General features: G+C 41.6%; 1 protein-coding gene across 1 annotated transcript in view; it reads left to right on the plus strand.

The window, feature by feature from the left end:
- The first annotated feature begins 227 nt into the window (after nucleotides 1–227).
- MMP11 (matrix metallopeptidase 11) overlaps nucleotides 228–22242 on the plus strand; it is a 37354-nt gene continuing 15339 nt past the window's right edge. The window contains exons 1-3 of the mRNA XM_075262579.1: nucleotides 228–438; nucleotides 19184–19389; nucleotides 21907–22050. Coding sequence (XP_075118680.1) covers nucleotides 349–438; nucleotides 19184–19389; nucleotides 21907–22050 — 440 coding nt within the window. The 5' untranslated portion in view covers nucleotides 228–348. The remainder of the gene's footprint in view (nucleotides 439–19183; nucleotides 19390–21906; nucleotides 22051–22242) is intronic.

A 22242-nucleotide genomic window follows, 5' to 3' on the forward strand; every position in this document is an offset into this window, starting at 1 on the left:
TTTTGTTTATGGGAAGGAGATTAACCGTCTCCCTCCTCCTCTCCAAATGAACCCCTCTCCTTAGTCAACCCCTCTGTCTCTCTCTCCTTCCCAAACATTAAGCACGTGATGCTGTTCAGATGTGTCACTTCAGGCCATAAAAGTGAAGAGAGAGAACAAAAGGCACAGAGGAGTATAAATCCGCAGCAGGGATTCTCTGCTCACTGACACAGGCACCAGGCAGCTCCTCCACACATACACATAGAGGAGAGAAACCCAGAAAGAGGAAAAGAAAGACAAAGAAAGAACAAAGAGTCTGCAGTAATACAGTGCCACTACCTAGCAGACAACCTGTGCCCTACTCTGAGGATGCATCTCCTTATTCTCCTACATGCCCTGTGCCTACTGGGGGCACAAACAGCAACATTACCTCAGAGGAACCCCAAGCAGAAAAACCAGGTGAGATACAGACAACTAGTTCATGGCATTCTGTATTTATTCATTATGTGCTCAGCACATTGGCACAAGTCAGTTCTGTAGGATGGGTTAATACTTGAAGCTATGTGCTGAGCCAGCAGTTTACTTGCATGAGTTGTCTTCTTGTCCTTTTTGTTCTGTATTAGCTTGTTTCTTGAGATAGTAGATGCTTTAGTATATCTTTTTACATTTTAGCTATTTTATTACTGTCTTGACAAGACTGCAAATATAATCTTAGCACTGCCTGTGTAAGGTGTATCCCAAATGTAATACTACTACTACTACTACTACTACTACTACTAATAATAATAATAATATCCTCAGGTACATGACATGATTGTGTTGATAACTTCACCATCATGGATGGCATTTGAATATAGTATTATTCGTCAGAGTTGGGCACTTTATCCTTAATGAAATTGCATTACACAGTCATTTCTTAAACAGTACCAGCATGGACCTGAGCATAGTAGTTAGCCACTCTATGTAGGTGCCCATAGATTCCAAGGCTAGTATGCCAGGGGTGCGCTACCCCCTTTGTAAGTAAGCACATAGTAAGCCACATTAAAGAACAGAATAATAACAGAAATGTGTAGTTGTCCCTGCACATGTTTTCACCTGGGAGGAATGTGCTGCAGGCCTTTAGCAGTGCAAGGGTGATGATTTTCTGATTGGATGAGTGTGACAGCCACAGGATGACTCTGGTAGACCCTGTTTGTATAAGGGATGTTGTGTTTCTGTGTTGTCAGCTGCCTGGGATTTGGAATCTGCAGGCTGGCGTTTTTTGCATATCAGGGTTAAGCACCGCATATGTAATGACAGCTTTTTGCATGTACAGAAACCCGTCTTTCAGCTGAAAACCCTTATGCCACCATGGGGTTTTAAAGTGCAATACTGTCATGGGATAAACATGTTAGAAAGACTATATACAAGCTCCACACTCACCAGGCTGGCTTTCTTATATGATGTTCTAACCTATACATAAAGAATATGAGCCATTATCTCGAGCTCAGTAGTAGTTGGATTTTTTGCTACTTGCATATCCCCACAATATTGCATTGTCTAACAGAGTGGTAGTGTATGCCAAAGTTCTGAACAGAACAAAGGACAGCATCTTTTTTTTCCATGTGAAGTCCAGTAAGTGAAAAGTTATCTATAGGAGGAGCCACAACTCAATTGGGTTGGACCCAATGCCAGAACAAAGAAAAGATGTCTCTACTTAAGTGCAATATAGTGGTACCCAAGACTGCTGTGTCCCTGCCTGCAAGTCGTCTCCATTGACATCTGTACTGCTGCCTAGAACACCAGTTGACAATGTGGTGGCAGCTACAGGAGCCAATGCAGAACTTGCCCAGATGGATTCTGCGTTCTTGTTCAGAGTTATTTCCGATCTTTTGAAATGTTTATCCTCTGTATAAACAGGATTTAAAAACATTGCACAGACTAAAAGTTCATTGCAGAGCAAATGAAAGGCAGAGGACGATGGAGAGAGGACATATAGTCATAATAAAGGGCACAGCTGTAATATAAAAAAAGAGGCTAGAAAAAAGCATTTTTAGCATTTTTTTGGATTGTGGATGAATAAATGTGTACTCTATAATAGAAGGATAAGATGACAAATGATGTAACATTATTATGGTTACAGTCTATGTAGCATTGACTCTGTGGACTGGAAAACCAGTGTTTGTCACAATTTGTTTATTCCATAGAAGCTATGAATGAGACTGTATAGAGCATGAAAAAAAACACACACTTTTTTTCAACAAATAACTTTTTTAACAAACTTTGTATACATCAGAGATAGCCTATATGTAAGACCCACTGATTTTGACTGGTTTGGCTGACCACCTAATGAGTGTGGGTGCCTCCTAGAAATGAGCGAGTACTATTCGAAACTCCCGTTTCGAATAGCACGCGCCCATAGGAATGAATGGACGCAGCCGGCACACAGGGGGTTAAGCGGCCGGTCGTGGGCAAAGTCTGCGTGCCGGCCGCCTCCATTTATTCTTATGGGTGCGTGCTAGCCTGCCTTCCAATACTAGATGTTAGATGTCAAGGGAAATAAGGATCAGGCAGTTGTAGATAAGCCACTGGGGAGATAAGCCACTGCCAGAGGAGTTGGCAGCAGCTTTCTCCCCTCCGCTACTTCAATACACATGCACTACTCAGCCAGCCATGTGTGCATGTGTCTGGGATTGTAAAGCGAGATAGCTGTGAGCCAAACAATAGATGACCGCTATTTAATGATTTTGATCAGCTTAAGAAGCTTTGTAAAATATATTTTCTTATCTATTTTTTTTTCTCTCCTCCCATCTCCCTGCCAAACTGACATTTACTCTGGAATCTTTGCTGAATTCCATCCTGTTCTCCCAAAATGGACTCCAGCCCATTAAAGTATCAAATTATTCTCCCTATAGAATTCTATGGAGAAGGAAGTGGGGAGGTGGGGCTATCTCCCTACAAAATGGTCACCCTCTTTTTCTGCCTGGGCTTTTTATATTGTTTATGAGTCATCAGTGACCTCTGACCTATAGTCCCTCATGATTGACTGTCCCCCTAACATGGGTTGCTTGCAAGACATTATTGTGAATTGAGGTCACTTGACTTTGTCCATGCTCTTACTGTGAAAAGTTCAGGTTCATTCAAACCCAAAATTTTTGGAAAGTTGCAGCCAAATCCAGTTTGTTCCAAACCGGCTTACCCATCGTTAGTACTAACAGTATTAATTATTAAGTCTAAGAATCCTTGTCTATAGTAGAGTCAAGTTTTATCTTGGCCCAGAAACAAAGGGAAGGTAAATGGTGGCTGCTTTGTGATGTGCAGTTGTATCACTTGGGAATATGTAGGCTCAGTACCATGTGAGCAAAGTATGACCCTCAAATTTATGGCACTTAAGTTTAAAAAAAAATGAATCAAATATCATAATGAAGCTGCAATTTACAAAAATGATTTGTTCTTAACCCACGCTATAGAGTACACACCCAAAACTGATTAATTAAAATAGGCAAGACAATAGACTATTGTTCCTGCTAAGCTGTTGTGCAGCTTAGCCCTTGCTCAGAGAGATTCTGTGCCCTTGCAGACTTTCTGGCTCCCACCTAACTAATCAAATTTATAAGTAGCTTGTTTATTGGGTCCACTAAAGTGTAACGTTTCGGTCTAAAGCATAGCCCATTATCAAACACTGAAAATTAATAAAATACCATATAAATTACAGGGGCCATAAAAGATACATGGCATTTAAGTAAATAGACTAGGGCAACAATATGAACAATCACAAATCGTAAACTGCATAACATTCTGTGGTTAATGCAATACAAGGTGATTAAGTAGATCCCGAACAAAGTTTGATGTACAAATGATATATGTATGCAAGTAATACAAGAGGAATATTGGGCCATTTAAGAGTATAGTATAGTCATGATATAGCCTATCATGTTCTCAAAATTGTACAATGTGACATCCCACAGAGGATGCTACTAACTGTAGAGGAAGCAGTCCCTGATCAGATTGTGTACAAGCCTGCTGGGGACAATCCCACACTCACCGGATTGCTGTGACTTTTTTTTACACTTTGGAAGTCAGCAACACACTGAGTGCGCCCAGCTCATCTGAGAACCTCCAAATTCCATGGAAACAAAGGGACTCTAATTGGCAAATGTTTTCTATCTTTTCTCCCTTTTATTTTACAAACTGTTTTGCTTGTTTTGTTGTCTTTTGATTTTTTTTTTTTTATATATACATCATTGAACCTTTGGGTATTAAATCATTCAGCTTAATGGTGGTTCATGTATACTCTATGGACACATCATCTTTTTAAAGTGTGTTTATGTCAGACTGTTAGAGAGACATGTGCATATTTGAGTGGGGTTTCTACTGAGCCCATAAAAAGTCAGTAATGGTGGCAGCAATTAAATGGGGTGCATGAACTGTGTTGGGATTTGATGTATGCTATTATTTTTAAGCTACACAGGTTCTTTCAGTTAGTGTATCATGTGACCATTTTGGAGACAGGTAATGTAGGTGATTGTGTAAGCAGCCTGCTGCTCTAATTATAATTATAAAGTCTATGAGCAGTAAATACTTATAGTGCAGCAGTCAATAGCATCGCTGCACAAGGCTACAGACTTGCAACAAGTGTTTTGCATGATCCATTCTGCACATGCTCACATTGTTCGGTGAACCAGGACAATAAGTTATTCTGCTGACTAAGTTCAAAACGAGAGAGATTCATTATAGAAACATATCAGTGCACATGCTCGTCCTATGCAAAGGGAAGTTCCAGAGGATGTAACCACTAGATACCAGGGCAATGGATATATGTGACATGGGGTATTATGAGGGGTGATAGCAAAACATATGGATTTAGTTATATTTGCCATTATTACTTTGCAATCTTATGAAAATGAGTCAGTTGGTGCACTGGGGTGGGGTCCTCAGCTCCCTAGAGCACAAGTTTGCCACTCCGCCCCCTACTATCTTCTAGCTGTGCCACTTTGTATAGTGGGAGTTGATACTTCCACTGTTATAACAACCATCAACCATCCTACTTGAGCAAAAAGAGCAATGCTTACATGACTCATCCCTAGTGCACCAGCTGCCTCATTTGTACAATACATCAAAGTTGTTTTACTCTCATTTCCAACAGTGAAATACATGTCAAAGGTATTTTGTTTGTCATAGTAATGTGATCTGTAACAAGGTGATGGCAATTGAATATGCTTAGAGTGGGTTAGACTACCTTTAACTTTAGTTGTAATCTACATTTCTCAAAATTCTGTTAATACTGCAATTTACTTGTCACCACAAGGACCAATGTGAGAATCCCTGTGTCATCCAGAGCCTCCATACCTTGAAACAGACATTACACATTGTAGAAAGGTTTTCTGGAGTGTTCCTTTAAGTCATAATTCACAAACAAGATATTTTTTTACTGTATAAATAAAAACAAATGCTGGAAATAGCAATGAAAATACAGGCATAACTGTGTAACAGTTTTTTTTACACATCCACAAGTTTTCGGGACTGCTAGGTCCCTTCATCAGGCATGATATAACACAATTTCTGAAGGTATGCACATTTATACAGGAATAGACTGTTTGGTGCACAATTGCTTTCCATCAATTGTGCACCAAACACTCTATTCCTGTATAACTATGCATGCCTTCAGAAATTGTGTTATACCATGCCTGATGAAGGGACCTAGCAGTCCCAAAAGCTTGCAATCAGTCATCATTAAAGTAGTCAAAGAAATTAGTACTATTAGTAAAAAGTAATTAATACTATTAGCCCAGTATTAAAAAAAAAAAAAAAAAAACTCAGTAAAAAACCAGTAGGAGTCCCTCTAGAGCAGGGGTAGGGAACGTACGGCTTTCCAGATGTTGCAAAACTACAACTCCCAGCATGCATACTGGCTCTGCTGTTCTTGGAACTCCCATGGAAGTGAATGGAGCATGATGGGAGTTGTAGTTTCACAGCAGCTGGAGAGCCGAAGGTTCCCTACCCCTGCTCTAGAGTAATGTTATTGTGCTATTCTAAGAGGCACTGCTATTGTTAAACCTTTTGTCGGGGACTGGGGTTGCTAGATGGGGTGGCATAGTCACACAAGTCCAGTTTCTTTAGTCCAAAACAAAGGTAGAGTTTTATTTTCACCCAAAATGATAGTGCAGCAACAAAAGGAAACAATACAAAAATAAATATGTGCCCTGCTAGGCTCTAACTAAACATAGAATTGGTTACCTCACCTAGAATAACAGGAATCAAAAGCCAGTTGAATCATTCAGGACACAGCTCCAAAAATATGACCTCTTTTCTTTGGCCCTCCAGCCAAGCTCTGCCCACAGTCTGCTGCTGGAGCTGACTTCTTAAGCTCCTTTGATGAGCAGACTCTCTGCAGCTGAGTCGCTGCCGGAACATCCTCAAAGTGTGGACTGGAGGGGGGTGGAATGACAGGTCCCACTACCAACCTACGTGCCATTCCTAAAAATCCAGCCCAATACCGAGCATTTACCAAAATGCTCAGCAGACGAAAGTTGTCTTCTGAGAATAAACATCCCTTCTGCAGTTTTCTCATCTCACCCACCTTAGTAGTCTGGGTGAGATGTACCTCCATTACCTGACCAGCCATCTGCTTACACTTTACAGCCTTATCTATTATTTAATCCCAATCTGTAAAATTTGGACTCAGGGGCGTAGCTATTGGAGATATAGAACTATCAGTCACTACAAGAACCCTGGACTCAAATGTCCCTCTGCCACATACAATATACCATTATTCTAAAGTAAGTATCGACCCCATTAAAGATTACAAAAACCTATTCCCCTATGCTGATTTCTCCTGATGGACAAAATTTTACTGGTCAGGGCAATTTTAGCCAAATATTAAGAACTAGCAATACCCGCGACTTCGTCCGCGGCCCCCTTCTCTCCATGCACGAGACACCTGCAGTGCAGGCTGGCCCCCCCACCCCATGGGGCTAGTGTCCCAGCATGTTTAGGGTCTGCAGAGAGTGGGGCGCAGCAGCTATGGACATGCATGGCACTGGAGGGGTATACGGCGGTTTGGTGAGCTGTGCTCCACTCTCTCCCCCTGCCAGCCGCGATCCCGGCACCCCTCCATGAGGCTGCTGTGCGCCTAGTGTCCCGGCGTGTATTGGGGCTGCAGACTGTGCTGCGCAGCAGGTACGGGCAGGCATGGCGCTCAACGGGTACCTGGCGGGTTTCTGAACTTGGCTCCAGTGTGAGTTTCCCCTTCTCACCCCCGGGCACACGGCGAACTCACCTATCCACAGCGTGGGTGCGCTCTAACGATGCCGCGGTGTCCGGCACTCCGCATATGTGTCGCCATCTTCCTCGTCCCATGCATCGGCCGGCCTGAGCCGTGATAGCCCCACCCCCTGCATTGGCCGCTCCAATCAGACACCAGCATGAAAGCTCTGTGGCCAGCTTGAGTATCTACACCTCCGCACTCTCCATCGCCTGCTCCAATCGGAGCTCAGGGCGATGACATCCTCTCAGGTCCTTCAGGCTCCGCCACCCGTGCTTCCGGTGCTCGCGGTTGTGGAATTCACCGACCTACAGGGATGGTAAGGCGCCTATGTTTCCTCCCAGCGCCATTCTAGGTATGTGCAAAATCTGACTGTAATCCGTGCATCCATTTCGGCGTTATTGAGGAACAAACATCCAAACACACAAACTTTCACATTTATAATATTAGTAAGGATATGTATCACCACAAATAATACAGTGGCCTTTAAAGAGGACCTTTCACATCCTCCAAGATATGACATGTTCAATACTGTTGCAAATCTGACTGAATTCTGCTCAATTCAGCACAGTTATTGAGCCTGCACACGGAGTTAAGCTCCACTCATTCTGAACGTAAAATGAGTGCGTAAAAACCAGATCCCATTGATTTCTATGGGTGCCGGCCAGCGCCGCACCTCCCATGAGGTGACCTGAAGCGACCGCTTCAGGCGGCACTATGTCAGAGCCCCAGGGAGGGCGGCATTTTTGCTTACCAAGCTGTCCTGGACTGGCTTAGCACCGAGCGGTGGATTGGGGAGGCCACTGGAGCAGCGCTGCTCCAGCAGCCTCCCCTCACGCTCAGGCAGAGAGCAGGTCCTCTCCGTGCCTGCGAACGCCGCTAAGCCCCGCCCCTCCACTTAGCCCTGCCCCCTCTACTCTACCCCCTCGGGGGGGGGGGTGGCTTTCTGTCGTTCGCCTCGGGCGGCGAAAGGGGCAGGTTCACCCCTGGTGCCGGCATACATGTGCTACCCATTGAAATCAATGGGAGGCTTTTTTCCCTATTGCTTTCAATGTGATACGTGCATATCACATTGAAAGCAATAGGGAAAATAGCCTCCCATTGATTTCAATGGGTAGCACACGTATGCCGGCACCCATAGAAATCAATGGGATCTGGTTTTTACGCACTCATTCTGAATTAGTTTTATGTTCAGAATGAGCGGAGCTTAACTCCGTGTGCAGGCTCCCTTAGTTTTGCCAGTATCTGCCCTGGTTCCAGAGACATAGGTGCTGTTAATTTTGGCTACCAATATCACTGCACTGTCAGAGCGGCCAGACTTACAGCTCAAAATCATTGCTAGGCCATCATGATGCTACTATAGTCATGTACTGTGAAGGAGGGTATTGCTCAATGCCCAGCGATGACGTTGAGAGGTGCGACTGATTCCAAGATCAGTACTGTAATATGGGAAGCTGAAACTGATATTTCTAGGAAGGTACCTGAAAAACTGAAAATGCGCTGAATTCAGTGCACTTTCTGCTTTGCAATGCTATATAACACTCCCTACCTTAGATGGCATGAAAGGTTCTATGTAAAGACAATAGCGTTTACTGAAGCAGAGAAAAACTATATTTTACAATTTCATCATTATTTACCTTTTTAAGATTGGACTTGTTCTTTGTCAGTGTAAGGGAGGCATATAATTAACCCCACCGCCTCTGGGAAAATCGGATCACAACCTGGTGCATCTGCGACCTGTGAGGATATGGTCCGAGGAGTGTGATGAGGCTCTGAGGGATTGTTTTGACACAACTGCATGGGAAGAGCTGCAGAGATCCTATGGGGATGACATGGAAGATCTCACACACTCCATAATAGACTACATTAATTTTTGTGTGGTGAACACAGTACCACAAAAGTGGTGAGGTGCTTCTCTAACAACAAACCATGGATTAACCCTGATATAAAAGTTCTTCTCAAGGAGAAAAAAATGGCATTTAGTTCTGAAGAGAAGACTAAAGGATGTACAAAAAGAGCTGAGGCGTCAAATCCGGGCGCGGAAAGCCAATTGCTAGAGAAAGATGGAAGAGCAAATGGAACACAAAAACGTCAGTAAACTCTGGAATAGTCTTAAAGGGGTATTCCCATGAATATAACCATTTTTAAATTTGTAGATAATTAAAAGTTAAACATTTTTGCAATATAAGTAATTAAAAATTTTGCCGTTTTAAACATTTTCTCTAATTATTTTGTGGTTACAGTCTTGTTGTTTTGATTGTTTGCCAGTGGATACGACCATGAATGCAGGAACTTTGTAAGGTCGTAAAATAAGCCATGATTTCCTTATTGTGGCTGGGATACCTTCTCATACATGTAGTGTCCCTGCCTGATAACCCAGCTACAATAAGAACATCATGGCTGGGCTTCTGACAAGTCCCAGACTATATAAAGTTTGGCATTTGTGGTCGTATCTATTGGCAACTGATCCAGACAGCAAACAGTCAGCGTTAAGATGGTTAAAGAAAGTCTTTCAAACTCTGTAAAATTTTTAGTTACTTATATTTGCAAAAATGTTTAACTATTAATTATATAAAAATATAGATATGGTTATGTTCATAAAATGATTCTTATCTTATCTTTTTAGTATATTGCAAACAATCTACATCAAAGGTATATAAATGGATTTAATATAGTGTTATATATAATTCTAGGGGCAAAATGGTGGCTCAGTGGTTAGCACTGCAGCTTTGCAGCGCTAGAGTCCTGGGTTCCATTCCCGCCAGGAACAACATCTGCAAGGAGTTTGTATGTTCTCCCTGTGCTTGCATGGATTTCCTCCCATTCTTCAAAGACATACTGATAGGAAAAAAAATGTACATTGTGATCACTATATGGGGCTCACAATTTACATAAAAAAAAGATGTAATTCTAAATACTGATGATCTAAATCTGGTCATGTATAAAGTCTGGCGTGTCTGTTCTTGGAAGACGTAAGAACAAAGTATTTTGGAAAGAAGGAGACCCCTGAAGATGGCAACTCTTCATCCACCTTCTCTAAAGCATGCTTCATTTGCCTTCATCACAGAGATACAACTACTTATCTGACTGAATTCAAGGATACTGTGATCTCAGCTACACACAAGTGTTTTATGTCACCCAAAGACATGAAGGTCTACAGGGCTTTGGGGGACAGTCTGTTCTTCATCCTGTCTCGGCTTTGTATATGTAGGGTTAATTAGCCCTTACCTGTCTCCAGGTGACTTTGAATTTGAGTCACTGATATCTTCAGACACTGATAAGTGGTGATGTCACAGAAGGAGGGAGAAGTTAGTCAAGAGCTTAAAGTGTTTAATGGTCTGAATCCTGAGGCAAAATTAAAGCCTCTGGGTCAAATAGTACAAACACAGACTGTTTACTATAGTCAGGCTGTAAACTCCAGAGAAAAGGATGGAAAGTCAAGCGTGACAAAACCATTCACTCAGAACTGGCAATATCCATGCAGAAATATGTGTGCCTTCCGGGGATGAAACCAAACTAGTAAGAGTGCAAAGAAGCTGCTTATATTACACAGGCAGGGCTACGGTTTCTAACTGGGAATTAAAGGACCAGAGTTTTTGCTCACCAACAGCATTTGAGGTCACTGGTTGATCAATATCATTCTATTGTCTAGAAAGTTTGAAGGTTATTTGGATGGACATGGAAGCAAAGTCTGACTTACAAAAAAAAACGTGTATATGGAAAAATGGTTCCTTATCTGTCATTTATAGAGCAAATGGCTGAAAATTATGTTAATTTTCAAGACAGCGTTTACGCATATTTCAGTTTGTTAGAACTTTAATGCATTTGAAGCAACTTTCCATTTATTCGTTCATGTCTCCAATGGGATTTGTAATTTCATTCTTATACTGATTCAATTTAATTTAGAAAAGAGGGATCTCAGGATCTCAACACTTATAGAATTAGGATCCAAAGAGGATTTTTCTCTAAAAATCAGATCACCTGGTGGTCTACTGGGTTCTGCTGCGGTTATGATGTGCTGTATATTATTTCTGCTAAGTCATATTTGTAATCGGGTAAGACTGTACACTGCTGAACCGTAACAAAAAGAAAATAATGTATATACAGAGAACATTACATGTGGAAGGTGGTAGAAAAATGGAAGATACAAAATAATGAATACATACTAGCAAATAAGATAAAATAAGATAATCCTTTAATAGTGCCACCACAGGGAAATTCAGTGTGTTACAACCGCTTGGATAATACATTAATATATTACGTGAAAAAGAACACCTACAAGGTCAGAATAGCAGATAGAAAAAGATACTAGGAGTGATAGAAACTAAAAGAAAGACTTCAGGATCATTTAGTTCTCTGTGCGGAGTGATCTTTACTTAGCCTGATGTTGCTTATACAGCCTGACTGTGGTTGGGAGGAAGGATCTCCCATAGCGCTGCCTCTCACACTTGAGGTGAAGCAGTTGGTCACTGACTAGCTAACATCCACTAAAACTCTTGAATAAATTAAGATAAACCTCTTTCTAGGTCACAATGTCTTATGGCCAATTCAATACACTGTAAAAGCTACAGATGCAACAACTATAACACAGACTACTGTATTTGACATCTATATTTCAGTTAGAACATACAAGTACCGAATACATGCATAACTACAAATCCTGTACTGTATTTCTAGCCTAACATCTTATATACACACCCATTGCGAAAAAAATAACGCATCAGGGAGTTATAATGGAATGAAACTTTCTATGTGTGAATGTAATGATGATGTAAGTAAGTGACAATATTACAGTAAAAGAATAAGTTCAGGAGCACTGTGCAATTGAAAGGAGGCTTTAGTACGCTATTGAGCCACCTATAGCCTGGATACAAGATGAGATACAGTTTGACATGGAGGCATACAGGTTCTCTGTGATATCCTTTAGCACATTTGCCCACAGATGTTGCAGCTGGGCCTGTAGGTCCTGCATACTTGTAAATTGCCTAATCTGGCTTCCAAGCTGCTCCCACAAATGGTTAATTGTCAATAAATCTGGCAGGCCAAGAAAGTTTTGCAATCTGCAAAAGGCATTCCCGGGAAATCTTGCTGTCTGAGGGCGAGAATTATCCTATGACAGGTATCACATGTGGTTGCAGAATGTCTTGTACGTATCACTGAGCTGTTAGTGTTCCATATCATTTTTAGGGGTCATCAGACCAGCCATTGGGGCAGTGTGTCACTCCACAGCAAAGGCAGGACTGAAGCGCTCACCACGAGGCCTCCATACTCTAACCCAGGGGTCTCAAACTTCGCCAGGCTAATGGGCTGCATGTAGAAAAATTTAGAAATTGATGGGCAGCATTCCTTTCAAATTCTATTCAATATAAGTTTATTTTCAAGACCCCCCCCCCAGTGGTCCCATATAGTTTCATTTTCCTCAGCAGTGTCATAGTGTAGTTTAATGTTCACCCAGCAGTGGCTCCTCATACTTTAATTTCCCCCACCACTGGCCAACAGCCAATACTTACCTCACTGCTCCCGGGTGAGCTCTTTCCCATTGCTCCAAGCACACATATGTCACAGCATATGTGACATATGTGTGCTGGAGCAGCGGAAGGGAGCAGGAGGTGTTGGTGGGCATGAAGGTTGCAAGCCTGTGGCCTACTAAATAAGGAAGCTTTAAGACCGCTTCAGGGGTTCTTTCCGATCCAGCTGCCACCCCGCATGTTTTAGACCCCTGCTTAAATTTCCCAAACAGAACCTGGATTAGTTGCTAAAGATGATGTGGTTACAGTCTGTAGGAGTCCAAGTTTCTCATTCATGACACCACTGCCAATGAAGGTGCAGGTGGCTGTCTGTCAATGGCAGGAAATGTAATGGGTGTAATTGATATATTTTTTTCTGCTAAGCTCCTGCAAATTATTCAGACAGAGACGGGGTGCCACCTACAGACAAGGCAGATGCAGGGCAGCTCTCGACTGACAATTCACCATTGTGTGCTCAATCACCATAGGAACTGACCAAAGTCCTGATTGTTGTATAAAGTCAAATAACAAGAGACATTGTACAGTTCATTTATCTATTGAAACTGCAACATTTTGGGTGAACCCCTTTTGTCAGATATAAGGCTTTGGAATTCATAAGGCTTTGTCTTTGAGTGTGTTATAAGGGTATGTTTAGCAATCAGCAATCTTTCAAGTGATACACTACCGACCAGTAGCCTCAGAAAGGACAGCAGAGGAGCCATTTTATGCCCCCTTGTGAAAAGGCCCAGTGTCTAATCAGTCCACAACTGTAATCATTGATGTGTATATATAACCATTTTTTGGGTGCATTATTATTTTGTCAGTGAACGCATTTTGTTGAACAGAATCCAACAGGAATTGAAACATTTCATATGAGAATGTTTAAAGAGGACCTTTCACCATTTTTCCCAAAGGCAGTGTTATATACTGCCGGAAAGCTGACAGTGCGCTGAGTTCAGCGCACTGTCGGCTTTCCCGATCTGTGCCCGGTGTAAAGAGCTTACGGTCCGGTACCGTAGCTCTTCTATGGTCAGAAGGGCGTTTCTGACTGTTAGCCAGGAACGTCCTTCTGCCTCGCGGCGCCAATCGCGCTGTGCTGTGAGAGCCGGGAGGAACGCCCCCTCCCTCTGCTCACACAGCTCGTCCATAGACGAGTGTTATCAGGAGAGGGAGGGGGCGTTCCTCCCCGCTCCACAGCACAGCGCAATAGGCGCCGCGAGGCAGAAGGACGTTCCTGGCTAACAGTCAGAAACGCCCTTCTAACCATAGAAGAGCTACGGTACCGGACCGTAAGCTCTTCACACTGGGCACAGATCGGGAATGCCGACAGTGCGCTGAACTCAGCGCACTGTCAGCTTTCCGGCAGTATATAACACTGCCTTTGGGAAAAATGGTGAAAGGTCCTCTTTAACAAGAAATGCACATACCTGTATGAATCTCTTCCTATCACAATGCACCTCTTCTAGTCCCACTGTAACATCATAAGGGCTCATTCACACGGAGTACACGTGGCACGCAATGTGCCGCGTGTACGGGACGTTTGCGCCGCGATTTTGACGGTGCATGTTTGCGGTCGCGTTAGCGCCGCGTTAATGCGGCGTTAACGCGACCGCAAACATGCACCGTCAAAATCGCGGCGCAAACGTCTCGTACACGCGGCACATTGCGTGCCACATTTACTCCTTGTGAACGAGCCCTTATGATGTTACAGTGGGACTAGAAGAGGTGCATTGTGATAGGAAGAGATTCATACAGGTATGTGCATTTCTTGTTAAAGAGGACCTTTCACCATTTTTCCCAAAGGCAGTGTTATATACTGCCGGAAAGCTGACAGTGCGCTGAGTTCAGAGCACTGTCGGCATTCCCGATCTGTGCCCGGTGTGAAGAGCTTACGGTCCGGTACCGTAGCTCTTCTATGGTCAGAAGGGCGTTTCTGACTGTTAGCCAGGACCAGGGTATGCATACATTTAAGCAATTTTTTATTCCTCCAAGTTATTTGCACATTGTGCATTTGTTTTGTTTTTTTATTATTCTGTATAGCGATATAGAACCGTTTGTCATTAGAAAAGGAAAAATAATGAGGAAAGAAATGCCCAAAAACATCTTGACTTCAAAACACATTGGATTCTTGTCTATATAAATAAGGACGGTCAAGAGGACTCTGCAAACAGTCAGCGCAAAAATAGCTCTCCGTTTATTCTTGTAATAGCCTTTTTAGTAAATACCTGGCCGCTGCTGTCGTACTTTGAGCCTCTTGTCTGTTTTTAGATTGTAAGTATTTCAGATAGCATCTCTAAATATTATGGTTAGAAAGGATTAAAACATTCAGGCATTTACAAAGCGGAGGATATACTATTGAAGAGGTCTGGAGATGCAGTTAAAAGCATCATAGGTCATTACAGGTCATTGTACATGTATGCATAACAATGAAGATTTTTTTTTTTTTATTATTTTATAAAAATAAGGAACAACCTGAACAGGGACACTGCTTGTAACAATGTATTGTAGACCATAAAGAGAATGCATATATTTATTATATTTTATTTTATTTTTTACCTCTTTTCAGTATTTTCTCCTTTGGGTTCAGATGTTATGCAGAAATGCTACTTTGATTCAAAGGACTGATCATCAGGCCTTATGCATACATAGGCTGTATTGAGCACATGGAGTCTGCACACGTGGCTCTGCACTATGGAACCATATGAGATGCCATCTGCTACTGTACAATGCTCTCTTGGGTACCATATGTACAGAGCTATTGTATCCTAAAAGCAATGCTACCACAGGAGAAAGTATTGAACCATTCATAGATACAATAAAGACCTCATTCACTTTTATAGCAGTTTTATTACAATTGTCTTCATAATGGAGCCATAATATGGCTACTTACATAGAGTCTAAAGGTAAGGCTACAGTTTAACTGTGTGTCGCATGCAATCCTGCCAAGATTTTTGGTTCATGTCATAAACCCTTTAGTGCTTTGTCTGTGGCCTGCTGTTTATAGTGTTTAGGACGGCTGCATGCTAACACAATAACCTCAGCACTACTACCCATCAACACAAGAGGCGAGGTGATGACAGCACATTATAGAGCATACTGTACATCACGTGGCTGTACAGTGGTCAAGTCAATCCAATACTAATTCAGCATGTATGTAATGTTTCTGTCCATTTAGTGTAATGCTGTGTGACATTACACAGCGGTTATGTAGTTTTTTTAAAAAAACTTATGGTCTGTATTAATATTCAGTGCTAGGCCTGACTCTTGGCTGTTTGACAAGGCTGGAGAACTTGTCAGAGCAATGTATCCTCTTTAATGTTTACATCAGTGATTCCCCAGTTGTGCCACAATGATCTGGTAGGGAAATGGCAACACATCCTTTTTTATCCTTAGGATGTCAATGTAAAATTGAACAGTGCTTTAGCTCTCTGCTCTATCACTCAGGCATTATGTAATGCCTGCTGCATCGATCAGACAAAAAGCAGGAGGACTGCAGAGCTCCAGGGTACTATAGCACAACTACAATGTGAAGCCACTGGGAGACATTGTCATACCTCACAACCATCCCAGTTTCAGCGGGACAGTCCTGGATTCCAGGTCCAGTCACACTGTCCATGTCAGTGGGAGGTATATTCTGGGTACCTGCTCCTTGCTTCACCACTTTGCCCCTATGTGCTCAAGCCCCGGGAGCTGTAGGCGCAGTGTGATGACATCATTCACATAAAACCTCCAGGTGCATAGACTGACAGAGCAGCAAGGGAACGAGGAGAGGTGAATACTGGTGATAAACTTTCGAGGCAGGTAGAGGGGGGGGGGAACACTACTTCTTTGTCTCATTTACTCGATGGAAACCTGGTCCTTCAAACAGCCAGTGTGCACAGTATATAGTAGAAGTTAAAATATTTTATATAAAATCTGGTGTGGGTAAGGGGTGGCCTTCTAAAAAACTCTTTAAGGCTAAGGCCACAAAATAGTGAAGCAAAACATATATTAAAATAAATGGGACTAATGTGTAGCATGGCCATGTGACCAACAGATGTGATGTCACTTCCTTAGAAGAGGAAATTAGCCATGGTCTCTAATCTTATGTTTGCAGTGGCTGTTACAGAAATACAGCATTATACAGTACCAGCAAAAAGATTGATATTTCAGTCAGCATTTTTTAGCTGCATATCACTACATGGGGCGTTAGAATTAGTAAAGTTTTACTATATTTTTTAGTCTTCATATTCCAGACTGAAAAACTAGATGCACATGAGAAGTATCAACTTAGAGCAATTAACAAGTCTAACATTAATGAATGCCCCTTGAAGAATTGTTGGTGTTCATTACTCTGTGAATATATATATATATATATATATATATATATATATATATATATATATATATATACAGTCCTATGAAAAAGTTTGGGCACCCCTATTAATCTTAATCATTTTTAGTTCTAAATATTTTGGTGTTTGCAACAGCCGTTTCAGTTTGATATATCTAATAACTGATGGACACAGTAATATTTCAGGATTGAAATGAGGTTTATTGTACTAACAGAAAATGCGCAATATGCATTAAACCAAAATTTGACCGGTGCAAAAATATGGGCACCTCAACAGAAAAGTGACATTAATATTTAGTACATCCTCCTTTTGCAAAGATAACAGCCTCTAGTCGCTTCCTGTAGCTTTTAATCAGTTCCTGGATCCTGGATGAAGGTATTTTGGACCATTTCTTTCTACAAAACAATTCAAGTTCAGTTAAGTTTGATGGTCGCCGAACATGGACAGCCCACTCTCAAATGATCTGAAAACAAAGATTGTTCAACATAGTTGTTCAGGGGAAGGATACAAAACGTTGTCTCAGAGATTTAACCTGTCAGTTTCCACTGTGAGGAACATAGTAAGGAAATGGAAGACCACAGGGACAGTTCTTGTTAAGCCCAGAAGTGGCAGGCCAAGAAAAATATCAGAAAGGCAGAGAAGAAGAATGGTGAGAATAGTCCAGGACAATCCACAGACCACCTCCAAAGAGCTGCAGCATCATCTTGCTGCAGATGGTGTCACTGTGCATCGGTCAACTATACAGCGCACTTTGCACAAATAGAAGCTGTATGGGAGAGTGATGAGAAAGAAGCCGTTTCTGCACGTACGCCACAAATAGAGTTGCCTGAGGTATGCAAAAGCACATTTGGACAAGGCAGCTTCATTTTGGAAACAAAAATTGAGTTGTTTGGTTATAAAAAAAGGCGTTATGCATGGCGTCCAAAAAGAAACAGCATTCCAAGAAAAACACATGCTACCCACTGTAAAATTTGGTGGAGGTTCCATCATGCTTTGGGGCTGTGTGGCCAATGCCGGCATCGGGAATCTTGTTAAAGTTGAGGGTCGCATGGATTCCACTCAGTATCAGCAGATTCTTGAGAATAATGTTCAAGAATCAGTGACGAAGTTGAAGTTACGCCGGGGATGGATATTTCAGCAAGACAATGATCCAAAACACCGCTCCAAATCCTCAGGCATTCATGCAGAGGAACAATTACAATGTTCTGGAATGGCCATCCCAGTCCCCAGACCTGAATATCATTGAACATCTGTGGGATGATTTGAAGCGGGCTGTCCATGCTCGGCGACCATCTAACTTAACTGAACTTGAATTGTTTGTCCAAAATACCTTTATCCAGGATCCAGGAACTGATTAAAAGCTACAGGAAGCGACTAGAGGCTGTTATCTTTGCAAAAGGAGGATGTACTAAATATTAATGTCACTTTTCTGTTGAGGTGCCCATACTTTTGCACCGGTCAAATTTTGGTTTAATGCATATTGCGCATTTTCTGTTAGTACAATAAACCTCATTTCAATCCTGAAATATTACTGTGTCCATCAGTTATTAGATATATCAAACTGAAATGGCTGTTGCAAATACCAAAATATTTAGAACTACAAATGATTAAGATTAATAGGGGTGCCCAAACTTTTTCATAGGACTGTATATATATATATATATATATATATATATATATATATATATTATAGCCTTCATTTAGTATTATTTTTTAATCTAGCAACCCCCCCCCCCAAATAAATAAAATAAACAAAAAAAAATTCCCATGTGCTTTATGGGTACAGTACAAGGAGTGCTGGCACCCCAGTATAAAAGTTATATCCCTGGAAATTTGAAGCTGGAACAATTTATATCAAAATAATATTTTTTTATTCTTGAAAAGAATGTTAGTAGAGATTGATCTCAGGCCCTGCTCATAGATCCCTAATGATGTATGAGTGATTATAATATACCCATGATATACCCAAGGACTTTAAGTACAACCTTTCTCCTTTCTTTGTAAATAGGAGGTGGTAGAAGATGGAACACATTATTTCAATTTCCAAAATCAGGCAACAAAGAGGACAAATTATTATAATGTCTACTTCAAAGGAAGAATTCAACTTGTTTTATCTACAGGAGCAGGATAATCCCTCCTTGAAGTCACGGTTATGGACGCGACAACCTCATACAAAGGGAATTCTCAGACCTCATGATGCTTGGAACCCTCCACGCTGTGGTGTACCTGATATTCCTGTACCTGAAGACTCTTCAAATGGTCGCAATAGACAAAAACGGTTTGTGCTCTCTGGAGGACGTTGGGACAAGACAAACCTTACATACAAGTAAGATTACTTTTTGTGGGGGAGATGAAGTAAAAAAAACTACTAGTAGCAGTAAGGGTTAGTTCACATCTGCGCTTAGTGAGTGCTTGAGGGTTCTGTTCCCCATTCCACTTTAAAATGCAAAGAGAAAAGTCCTGCAAGCAGGATTTGTGTCAGTGAAAAAGATGAAGGAGACATGCTTGACAGTGCAGATAGGCCTTGTAGTAAATTATATGGTACAACATTAGAGGAGGAGGAACGCACATAAACCTGACTCAAGATCACATCACTTTTGGATGCACTATCCTGCTGTGACCTAAATGTGCAGTGTCACCGACACTTGAATGTGTTGCTGTTGCACCCACTTTCTTATTGTTAATACTTGCAGACGTTGATGGCCTGTTTTGTTTTTTTTCTCCAATCATTATACTTCACTTCTTATAGAATACTATGGGAAGAATATGCAAATCTGCCTTCCATGATGTAATTAGGAAGACAGTTGCTGCCTCATTGTTGCAAACCAATAGAGGGCGCTCACTGGAATGTGCAAGCCCGTCTTAAGACAGGATTCCAGTGAAACAACCCAATAATGGCTTCTCCCTTTAGCCTCATGCCCGACCTTCCAAGAGGCCTTTGTTTAGCAATGACGCTGGGATTAATACCAGGTATAGTCTCTCAATCGAGGACAGCTGTTTCGATCTGGTTGGATCTCATCAGCCCGATGTAGAGAGGACTATAACCTGGTATAGGTGAGAGGCTTAGACAGGGTTTGGGGGATATTGTCACTCCTTAGGGAGAGACCACCATATAGGTGTGTGGAGACTTGTTAAGCCTTTAGCACTCCACTTTGCAAGGAACTATGGGAAGAATATGCAAATCTGCCTTCCATGATGTAATTAGGAAGACAGTTGCTGCCTCATTGTTGCAAACCAATAGAGGGCGCTCACTGGAATGTGCAAGCCCGTCTTAAGACAGGATTCCAGTGAAACAACCCAATAATGGCTGCTCCCTTTAGCCTCATGCCCGACCTTCCAAGAGGCCTTCAGCCATTATTGGGTTGTTTCACTGGAATCCTGTCTTAAGACGGGCTTGCACATTCCAGTGAGCGCCCTCTATTGGTTTGCAACAATGAGGCAGCAACTGTCTTCCTAATTACATCATGGAAGGCAGATTTGCATATTCTTCCCATAGTTCCTTGCAAAGTGGAGTGCTAAAGGCTTAACAAGTCTCCACACACCTATATGGTGGTCTCTCCCTAAGGAGTGACAATATCCCCCAAATTCTTATAGAATAGTGATTGGCAAAAATTCTGGAACTGTATGTTTGTCTATGTGTCTTTTTTTTTTTTTTTTTTTTGAGCTCTATTTTAAGAAAATTAGCCAATCACTAAAAGCACAGAAAGGGTGACTTGGTCATGAGTATTAGAGTAGAGCAGGGGTCAGCAAACTTCGACACTCCAACTGCTGTGAAATTACAATTCCCAACATGCTTGATTCACTGGCATGGGAGTTCCAAAAACAGCAAAGCAAGTATGCATGTTGGGAGTTGTAGTTTTACAACAGATGGAGTGCTGAAGGTTGCCTACCCCTGGTCAAGAGCATTATTCATGATAATGGCAGTTTTTCTGTAATGGGTAACAAAAAACACTATTGCCAAAGAAAAAAAACTTTTAAAAAAATTAGATATTGCACAATATACTCTACAACACCCATTTGTGAGTTAGCTTAGGTTTTTGGCCTTGATATGTGAACAGTGTTAGATCACGGTGCAACAAAAATAACAGTAATGGGCAATGGCAAATCTGACAGTGTATTACAAAAAAATTGCCCTATTGCAGAAAAACTTAAAATGAGATTAACTGCAATCACACGCCATACAGTGAAGAAATTCTCCCTGCCCCCTCTCCTATGATTTTTCTGTTTAAAATTAACTCTAACTAAACTGTGCTCCATTTGTCCTGCTCCTATAATTCTGTAGTTCTATTGCAATGTCTGTGTTGTTTTCCTTCTAGCAATTGCTTTGGCTCATGCAGTGATGATAACACACCTGTCACCTAGCTTGGAATGTCACAAAAAAGGTTTTTCTCATTGCTGCCTAGAGCATTATATTGTGCATTATATAATATACCACTAATAATTGGAGATATCAGAAACCCGCTTATGTCACACAGACCATGGGATCCTCCTTCTCTAAATTTAATTGCATATTACATGTCACAGCAGTCACTTTAGATTGAAATTGCATCATTTTCTACTTTTTCCCCCCTTTTTTGTGTTGTTCCAATACACACAAAGGAAATAAACATGTGTAACATAAAACATGTTTGATTGCAATATATTTCTGGGACAAATACTTAAATCTTCAGCTTGCTCTAGTTAGCCAGGGATATGTTCTAAACATTAGGTTATGTTACAGATGTGTTACAGATTTGCTTCCACAGTGGAAATTGTGAACATGGTCCAAGACTTCATGGATCTGTGAACAGTAAAATAAAAATAAATCTCTATTGATTTCTAACATTGTCTCATTGTGTTTTAGGATTATCCGCTTTCCTTGGCAGCTTGGCAAGGTAAAGGTGAGAAAAACTGTTGCTGAAGCGCTTAGAGTATGGAGTGATGTGACTCCTTTGACATTTACTGAAGTACATGAAGGACGTGCTGACATCAATATTGATTTCACACGGTACGTAGCATGAGAAAGACATTGGCGTAGAATATAAAAGTACTTCTAGGGCTAGTTCACACAGGGCAAAATGGTCAGGATCTGCGTCAAAATCAATGGGAGCTGGTTGCAGTTTGTTCCCGCTCGCGGAAAAAAGAAGCAAGCTGCCCTTTCTTCAAGCGGATTCCGCGGCTGATTCAGCCACGGTGTCCG

Source organism: Leptodactylus fuscus, chromosome 1 (assembly GCF_031893055.1).
Source record: "Leptodactylus fuscus isolate aLepFus1 chromosome 1, aLepFus1.hap2, whole genome shotgun sequence".
NCBI lineage: Eukaryota > Metazoa > Chordata > Amphibia > Anura > Leptodactylidae > Leptodactylus > Leptodactylus fuscus.